This window comes from Echinococcus granulosus (genome assembly GCF_000524195.1).
Source record: "Echinococcus granulosus chromosome Unknown EG_S00068, whole genome shotgun sequence".
NCBI lineage: Eukaryota > Metazoa > Platyhelminthes > Cestoda > Cyclophyllidea > Taeniidae > Echinococcus > Echinococcus granulosus.
The window spans coordinates 95,368-105,392 of record NW_020170448.1 but is presented as its reverse complement, the minus strand read 5'-3'; the positions used below and the strand labels follow the sequence as shown (position 1 = coordinate 105,392).

The following is a 10,025-nucleotide window of genomic DNA, read 5'->3' as shown; positions in this document are numbered from 1 at the left end:
TTTTCGAAATATTTAACGCATTTTCTGCATATTAGTGCATTCTTTGGTTTTTTTTCCAATTTTTTTGAGACTAAAAAATACAGCACCCGCAATGTTGTAGCGTTCCGAGACTTCCCTGAAGATGTAAGAAGACATAATTCTTGTGCAGAACATATATTTCCCACGGAGAAGGTGTTTGGACTACTGGCTGGTCCGGTGGTACAACTGTAATATAATGGCAGTTTATTTCTTGGGATTGGTAAGGCGCCACTTTTGAAACTCTGAGTTATCCTTTTTGTACCCCTCTGTGTGGGCTGGGCTTCCAGGCCATGCCACTAGCCCAAACACCTTCTCTTTGTTGAATTTGTATATTCTTCCCCAGTATTATGTCTTGTTTTGTCTTCGGGGAAGTCTAGGGAGGCTACACAGCAACTAAATCAAAATGCCTCCCAATTAGTACCAAGAGGCAAACAGCCATCGTAATACAGTGTGTGCCTATTGTAAAGGCACAGTCCCATAGCTCGAGACGTTTTACAAATTTTTCCAATTTCACTTTTTTTTCCTCCTTTGAGTAAACTGTTCCGCATTTGGGAGCATTACCTGCCTTCGAAAATGACTTTGGAACTATAATGTGGCCTGATTCTTTTGACATGTTTCTAGGGCTAGAAAGCTTGGAGTGAGAAGTAATGGCACCGTTACCAAAACCCTGGCTATGACGGACGGTTAACGTCGTAAACACATGTAATTTGTGTTTTTGCTTTAGTTTATTGCAAATAAGGCTAACGAGATGTGTCCTGCTACTTTTTGTATTTCCGTGCTTGCTGCCTTTTACACCTGCTTGATCTCATCCTATTCGTAGCTCTGTGTCTTTTTGAGTGGCGGTGGCTGCTCAGATAACTCCGAGGTAAAGCCACCGTTTTGAAATGCACTCTACGCTTACTACATCAGCTGCCTAATTGAAAGCTGCGCTACGCAATCAAGAAAGTTATTTTCTCCCCCTTCTAAAAAGGCATATTTAGCGCCCGATTGCGAATAACAGTTAGCAGAGACTTGATTGTCCAGTGCGTGCGGGCGGAAAATTGGATTGCCTCTTAAAGCAGCACACTACTGCTATTATTATTTTTACAGTCAACCTAACTAAGCTTAATTTTTTTCCGATTCTAGTCATAGAGATGCGAACATTTAAGCACATTATTCACCATTTTGCAGCCCCTCTTAACTTTTCTGGAATTTCTATTGTCGTAATCTTCAATCTTCTGGATTGACCTTGCTTTGCCAGAAAAAAAAACTCTGTCTCACGCGACTAATAATCTTAAATAAATTTTTTGTGCCTGATTGCAATGTTCGTTCTTTTGAAGCATTTTTTGTCCTTTTAAACCTTTAACCAAGAATTTAGCCTGTATGCATAATATTCTTTCTAATTCAAGACCTTACGCTAATATGGGGTTGGTCTTTTTCTCTTGTTTATACTGTTCCAAGTTATGGTTATTTATTTTTATTGGACGATATAAGGTCCCTTAGAGGGCGCTTCTTTCAACTGCGCCGGAGACTCGTCTTAGTGTCTTTTTTACGGGTAGCAAGCGATGTCTGAACCGTCTACGAATGGAAATGAGTCGGATCATTACTTCTCTGATGAGGCGAACATCATTTGCCTAAGCGACTCCTACAAGGTAAGTTACCATGCAATGTGACTATTTTGGAGGTTTCCCATTATATCCAGTATCCTCCAGGGACGACGGAGGTTTATTCCTACTTCGAAAGCCGTGGTGGAAAATTTTCCGAAACCATATTTTTTGGACTGCAGTACATTTTAAAAAAATATCTCGTTGGTTCTGTAATCACCGAGAGAAAAATACGTGAAGCTAAGGAACTGATGCGTGAACATTTTGGGAGGGATTTAATGAACGAGGATGGTTGGCGTTACATACTTGAGGTATGTTTTTCTCCATCAATTGACTCATTTTCTTTTTAGAAACATGATGGGTGTCTGCCCATCCGTATTAAGGCTATTCCTGAGGGCACTGTTATTCCTGTGCGAAATGTATTGTTCACCGTGGAAAATACAGATCCTAACTGTTACTGGCTCACAAATTACCTCGAGGTAACTTACACCTTTTACTGACCTGATTTTTAAGACAGTACTCGTTCAAGTTTGGTATCCGCTCACAGTTGCAACGAATTCCCTGGAGTTCAAGAAGATTATTTTCAGGTATCTGGAAGCGACATCAGATGACTTATCTCCACTTCCAATGTTGATGCACGATTTTGGTTTTCGTGGTGTGTCTTCAATCGAGGTGCGCATTTTTCGCACTGAGCTTTTCATTCGCTTATTTTAGTCTTTTATATTGTACTTATCCCTTTCGATTCACAAATGTGCTCTTTCAAAAGTGACTATTTTATAACCTCATTTTTAGTCTGCATCAATCGGCGGAACAGCACATTTGGTTTGTTTTCGTGGTACGGATACAATGGCGGCCCTTTTATTTGCTAAACGGTACTACAACTGTAAAATGGCCGGATTCAGTATTCCTGCGACAGAACACAGGTTTTCACTCTCTTACTTTTTGTATCATGTAGTTTGTTAGGTTTTCATTGTATCTAGTGAAAACGGATCCATTTTAAGCCATACTTAAACTGCAATTTTAGCCACTGGCCTTATTTATCCCATTTCACTTTTCTAGCCACTACGGCAAGCTGTAGCTTTTCACATCTCCCAAATTAGCAATCCTTTTGGTCATGTATGAAGTGGACCTTGAGTTAACTAGCTCAAGGTAGTTCGTGCACATGTCATATCTTCTAGTTTTTGTAGAAATATGGTAGTTGGACTCAGTCACTGATTATTAGGTTTTTTTGGTGTCCCTATGAGTCAAGTTCGATGGTGCCTTTATCCGTTAGTAATGAGGGCTGGCTAACCTGCTAGGATGTAGAGTTCCGTTGGCTGACTGAAAGATCAGCCTATTATTGATGCACAAAAGCTTATTTCATTCACATCCTCACCTGCAGCACAATAACGGTGTGGCGCGAGGCGGGTGAGAAGGACGCGTACAGGAATCTGTTGGAAAAGTTTCCGACAGGGTCCGTTGCCTGTGTCTCGGACAGTTACAACATTTGGAATGCGTGTGAGAAGATCTGGGGCGAGGATCTTCACGATTTAGTAGGTCACGTCTCATATGAGTCGCCTCTACCCCCCTCCCTGCGTTCGCTTTGAATCACAAAGAGTGTTTCATCACTACCGCTACACTGTGTATCTTTTATATTGTTTGCATATGTGTCTAGGTGAGCCGCCTTGATGCCATAAATATCGGAAACATCTACTGACTTCACTTTCCATTCCAGTTCATACGTTCGAAGCGCAGAATAGCCTGTAATTATCGATATTAAAACTCGTATAAACGCTTCTTTACACATCCTCGCATTCTAATCAGACCTCCAGACCGATTCTTATTGGGTGTGCTAGAGCGGATCAGCGAGCAAAAGAAATTGTTGGGTTGCCCTGTCGCGAGTCTTTTTTCGTGCTTTCATGTACTAGGTGGTTAGTCGGGAGGGCACTCTGGTCATCCGGCCGGATTCGGGTAATCCCGAAAAGGTGGTGGTGGAGGTGCTGGAAATTCTTGGCCAAAAGTTTGGCTACAGTCTTAACAGCCTTGGCTTCAAGGTGCTCCCCCCGTATCTACGTCTCATTCAGGGTGACGGCGTCAATCTCGAAAGCCTTGGTATGTATGCTCGCACTCATTCCACATATTCGTATCCCTTTAGACACATTTTTATGCCTGTATCCTTTAACGCACTTGACGTTGCTTGTTGCTGAACTATTGTTATTAGACGCATTTATCACTGCTTACTTTCTGCAGGCATGTAACACATTATTTCGAAAGGCTGCACTTGGTTAAGCGCAACTCCATGCAATCGATATGCCGAGAGACTACAAAGGAGGTGATTTGAAGGATACATTCATGATCCATAGACAACTGATAGGCTTTTTTGCATGAATTATATTCTCTAACTTTACTCAAACTGTTTTTTAGTGACTAATAACGTCTCCATTCAATAAAGCTCTAGACTTAGCTTCCAGGGCGAAATGTGCACCTCTTCAGATTGTTTCTAGGTGATAGTTTTTGAGCTGTTAAAAAATCGGATTTTCCCAAGTATTGCATAAGTGTGATTGCAGTTTTGGTGGTAGATTTTAGCCGATTACACTGCCTGCTTCACTGTGAGTGAAACAGTTTGGCTGAACGTCCAAACTTTTCTGTCTCTGTGTGTCGGTGCAAGTACTTGTATGGGCGCCTTGTAGAAAAGATTCTGGAGAACGTGATGGCTGCGGGTTGGAGCACCGTCAATGTTTCCTTCGGTAGCGGCGGTGCTCTGTTGCAGCGCCTCAACCGAGACACTCAAAAATGCGCCTTCAAGTGCAGCCACGCTGTCATCAACGGGAAACAGGTGAGTGGAAGTGGGAGTGATAGGGGTGTTGGGAATGGCTGGATCTGGCATATACACGCGCGCACAAATATACACACCCACGTTAAAACACAATCACAAACTCGAACGCCTTCACCCACCTGTTGGCATTAAGAATTCACTCACGAGACTTGGGTTCTTAAAGTCGAAAATAAGGTCACAGTTTCTTATCATAGCACATTCCACGGTGCTTTATTTACCACTTCTGTTAGGCAACACCGCTGATGATCAGAATGACTCTTAACTTCCCTACCAACGAATGTCTTATTACTCCTGCGACAGTGGTTCATTTTCTGTCTTTAAGTTGCTTCACTCTTTGAGGCTAGGCTTCACTCCGAGTGGATTTACATCCATCCCGAGGTCATGCTTTTCTCGTATCATTTCAAGCACGTGGTGTTTAGTTTGAGTGATATTGGCTTGACCTTATCGGGTCGATGCAAGTCACTGTAATCCCGGATCTATTTCTGCCATTTATGTGGTGCTGTGACGCTGTCCTCATCTAATTTGTTTGGGGATTAGTAGGCAAATTGATGTGTTGTCAGTCCAAGACTCGACCACTTAGTGTTTCATAATAATGTGTCTCTGTGTCTTACAATTAGCTGCAGTTGCTAGCCAAATCTATCTTTGCCTTATGTAGGTTGATGTTTGCAAGCATCCAATCACCGATCCACAGAAACATTCCAAGAAGGGTCGTCTTTGCCTCCAACGTTCAGCGTCTCAAAATGGATTTGTCACTTTGGAGGAAGGCCAAGGCGATTTGGAGAAAGTGAGCTTTGCTTCCGAGGTCTATTCAATCTCACATTGAAGTAATTGACAATTGTGTCCATTTAAGCCCTTTCCGCCTGCTGAAATGTATCGTACTGATGTACATTAAAATTGATTGAATCATCATTGTTGTGTGGCCAAATTGCCAATCAGCACACATGCAAATTAATGGTCGGATTTTTTGCGGATAGTTAAACCGAAATGATCCTTAAGTAGATGTGGTTAATACTTCCCAATTTTCCAATAAATCGGACCGGCTGGGCTTCTACTTTGCAGGACCTCCTTGTGACAGTGTTTGAAAACGGACGCCTTCTGGTGGACTACACCCTCGAAGAGATTCGCGAGAGGGCGGAACTACCGGCGGTGAAGGCGGTGCTGTCAAAGTCTTACAATCATGTGAACGCAGTGGTAAATGCTAGCAGTAGTCCCTAGGTTTCTTTTAATCCACCTGTCTACCCCAACCTACTCACTGCTTACGGATGTCGCTCAGGCTCTCCTCCTTTTTGATCCGCGCCTGTGTGCGTTTAAGCTGCTGGGATGTCTACCTCCGCATCTTTTTGTTAATTCTATTTATTACAAACAAAACAACCAGGATTCCCTTAACTCCTCTTTCCTGTGTACAGGCAATCTCCCTTCACTTTCTTGACCATTCAATCGCCCAGTATTTTTGAAAATACCCTATTTTTCATTGTGTAATTGCACTTGCTATGCACAATAAAAGTAGATATCTCAAGACTGACTCAAGGTTATCAGTGGTTATCAATGTCACTTTTGGGTGATAAAACTGGGCTGTCGATGTTTCTTTCGCTAGACCTTGACAGCGGACGTGCTGGTGTTGGGCCTCTGTTTCTGGATGCTGGTGTCCAATTTTTATCGTTGCGAACCCCTGGGAGTAGATGCCACAGATACGCCCACGGTCAGACTCTTCAGGACATGGATGCAGTATGATAGTCGACTTCAAACAAATGTCAACGGACGTATTCGAGACGGATGAAGTTATGAAGCATCTGAAACCTAGATACCACGTCGAGTTTGTTTCACTACGAGAAGCTTTCTAAACACCGCAGTAATTGTTGATCGCACAGTCACTTCATCTAATACCAAACTGTTTCAGAGATTCACTTGGAATATGTTTTAGAAGGCTGGACAGCAATCTGCAATGTGTACGCCGTGATGCTGATATCAACCGTCACCTGCTGCTTCCTCGAGCCATCTAACTTGCCCAATCTGGGTCTTGTTCTGTTATGCACCACGCAACAGATTAAGAGTTTTGCGTATTTATTTCACCATTGCGGAACCTCTCAATTTCCGTAGTTCTTCCATGCTGGACTCACCACAGTAACTAGCTAATCCATTCTCGTTGAGACTTAAGATGGGTAAAATGCAGAAGAATTAGTGTTCCATACGATTAGCCTAAAAATCGACGATGCACATCATATTCATCACACTACGTTGCGGTCCATCTATGCCGTGGGGACTAACAGTACAAAGCAAATGCGTTTTCAAGAAATCCAAAGTCCCCCTGAGGATTAGTTGTAATCCTTTAAGCGTTTGCTTAACGCTTAGTTTTGGTAACGGGCCACTTGGGCCCCTCCACTGCCGGGTGGATTCAAAATAGACGGATTCCATGTTAATCTAAACCATTCCAGCATTCTGGGCAATTGATCTGACTACCATTGTTAAAAATGCGAGAGGTTCAAAGGCCCTGAATGAAGAGAACACACTCAATCACGTTCATTAAGTTCTCTCGCTCTCCTGCCAAATGACGACAATTAGGACGGTTTGCATGTAAATATGCTTGATGCCTAAGGTGTGGAGCTACAGTAGTGGGGCAAAATTCATTTTTTATGTCTCTCAAGAGTTAGGAGAATTAGTGAATAGTGCTTTGGTTTTTACTACATTATGTGGCATCTTCTTTGTTCTCAACAAATAACTATTTTCTTGTTTTCACTTGCCACATTAAACAGTTTTAGCTAGAGTATTTCATGGTTTCCTGTTGTTTTAAGCGATTTAAAGTCCTTATAGCTCTCTTAGCAATTTGTGTTGTTAAAATGAACTCTTTCAAGTTAATAGGTGAATTCCAGAGAAAAAAGTGGAATGCAAGTTGTGGTCTCAATGACGCGTCTTCAAAATGCAGTCAATATTCGAATGTTTACAATCCATACTTTTGTTTCTGTTACAAATTACAGCTTTGACGCTTCAGCAGACCACACACTTGTTGAATTACGTCATTTTTGCGATGAAGATGTTGTAGCGCCGACGCCAAGCCAATCAGGCAATTAAGTGGGCGGGGGAGTGCACTGCTAGGCCGTTTTCGCTTTGTTCTAGGTGGGCCACTTTCGTTGATATGCAGTAATGCAAATGTTATCGGTTGAGTTCTACTGATACCACGAAAATAGCTCATGGATTTCATCAAATTACGTCATGAAGACCCCTAGAGTTACTCTTTCGAGTGGGTGAGTAATACATCGACCTCGGAAAATATCTGCGACTTAAAATGCGTGAGGTTGTTTACGCCCAGCACGGAGCATTGGTGGCGGTCAGCCTCTCTGTCTGGTACTCTCTATTAGTCTCCGTGTCGCTTTCCTCATTTTTAACACGTACTGGAGTAGATGTTGATTGAACCCGATGTATTTGGTTTGTCTGCCTCACAAAGCAAGTTTAGTTTGCTTCCTAGGCTTTAAAAAGTCCATTTCTCGCCGACTTTTTCGCGTTTTCATATGAGGAGGGCGCGGTATGTGGTAGCAGGTTGGTGTAAGGATTGGAAATTGTTTTAACAACTTGCACTTAATGATGGCTAGGTCAAAGCCTGATTTCTAGGGTTAGACAAGCTATCTACTCTTTATGATGGAGGATTAGGTGGCACTATGGCTAGGTACAATCTTCAGTTTGATACAATGTGATTGATGGTGAAACACTCGGTTGACACCCACAGCAGATGGAGAGGGGACGTTGTGGTGGTACGAGCCGGTAAGCCCATGAGTCATGGTAACTTGTTGTGCCTTGAGAGATGACAGGTAATAAGTTTGAGAGACTATTAGCATCTTAATTTTTCATCTCTTTCATGTACATCGTAAAAACAACTGCCATTTAAGGTTGCTTGTTGACTTACTGACGAACTGAGTTGGCGTGGGGAACGCATTTTGTGCGGCCGATTTCGCCAAACCAGCGAACTTGCTGTTGGTTAACCTTATCCGAACAAAACCCTGCCTACCTTTACATTTTGGACAGACGTCGCTTTATCTTTGCAGGTCTGAGCATGCTTTGCTCAATATGTGTCCCTCTTTGTGTGATGGTCTACGGACATTATTGGTCACTATGACTTTCTGGAAGTTCAATGTCCGGCACGGCTGATATCAACTAAATAAAATTTGACAGGCACAATCGTGCCTAGTCAAACAGACTACTCAAGACCTAATACTCGACACTGCCGTAAAACTGACTCGCCTAAGAGACGATGGATGGACAAAACATCGGATGTCAGTTCCTCTTTTTATGGATCGTACTTCTCGGAACAGTGAGAACCTCACTCCGTTTGCTCAGGCATTAGACGATCACGTGAATGCAGACGAAATGGACTAGACAGACAATATAACTACTGAGGCAAAGACGGGAGTATTTTCAGCTAGGCCAGGTAGTTTTCTTTTAGTGGCAAACCGTTTTACGAATATGGAATTAGCAGCAAGCTTGCGTCCTGTTGGGATGGACGTATGGATCATACTGTACTGAAGTGTTGTTTGGATAGAAATAACTTGTTTGTTTTCTCATTGGAGAAAAAGTGTGCAACTGATTATTATAAAAAGGTTTACTAGTAGAATGAGTAGGTCGAAAAAAAAATACTGTATTTTTTTAAGCCGAAGCTTTACATCTTTGTTGTTATTCACATCTGTGATAAATTCCCTATCGTATTCGGAAAAAACTGACAGGTTTTTTGTTCACTTGCCAAAGAATATTATTCCCCTTTTTCTCGAGTCACTGTCAACACCTGACAAGCCCAATCAGCGGGAAAGTCAGCGGCGTCAAATTAACGCACCTAAAGAATCTGGACTGAACTTCTAATCGAACAATGCTTCTAGGATTCTGCGTCGGAATGGTACCAGCACGGATTTCACCAAGAAGCCCAGATTATTTAGCAATTGTGTATCCAAAGTAAGGATGAACAATAGGTGACATATAAAGCACAAGCAGCCAGACAAGTTGTTACCACATTAAAAATTGGTTGTCTCAGCTTACAGATTAATGAGCTGACTAATCAGTGAGGGCAGTGTCAAAACGCCATGAATAGCAGTAAGGGGTTAGGAATCACAGTTACTTCTGATGACCCGATAAGGTCAAGCCAATATCACTCAAACTAAACACCACGTGCTTGAAATGATACGAGAAAAGCATGACCTCGGGATGGATGTAAATCCACTTGGAGTGAAGCCTAGCCTCAACGAGTGGAGCAACTTAAAGACAGAAAATGAACCACTGTCGCAGGAGTAATAAGACATTCGTTGGTAGGGAAGTTAAGAGTCATTCTGATCACCAGTGGTGTTGCCTAACAGAAGCGGTAAATAGAGCACCGTGGAATGTGTTATGATAAGAAAATGTGACCTTACTTTCGACTTGGGTGTGTCCCTGTGTGCACGTGAGCTCGTGCAAGTGCCTGGTCGCAGCCACGTACGCAAACTAGCTTAAATAAATGAAATCGCCTCCTCCACAGTGACGATACTCCATTCCGCAGGATCTTCCCTACAGAGTTCCCGTACATGTATGCACATCTACACTCAGAGACGTAAGAGTTGAAGTTTCTGTTCCGACTTTCTTACTGCCAACAAAGCATG

The 10,025-nt window shown here is 42.5% G+C and overlaps 1 protein-coding gene across 1 annotated transcript; it reads left to right on the top strand. All coding sequences in view use genetic code 11, as the record gives it.

The window, feature by feature from the left end:
• Positions 1–1,562: 1,562 nt before the first annotated feature.
• EGR_07009 (Nicotinamide phosphoribosyltransferase) lies at positions 1,563–8,781 on the top strand (the record flags this gene model as incomplete). The annotated part of the gene is made up of 12 exons (XM_024496258.1): positions 1,563–1,649; positions 1,700–1,912; positions 1,952–2,080; positions 2,115–2,273; positions 2,394–2,524; positions 2,983–3,133; positions 3,509–3,692; positions 4,271–4,416; positions 5,072–5,200; positions 5,476–5,607; positions 6,011–6,115; positions 8,578–8,781. 12 exons carry the CDS (start codon positions 1,563–1,565, stop codon positions 8,779–8,781), a joined length of 1,770 nt encoding a protein of 589 aa, XP_024349285.1.
• Between the last annotated feature and the right edge of the window lie 1,244 nt (positions 8,782–10,025).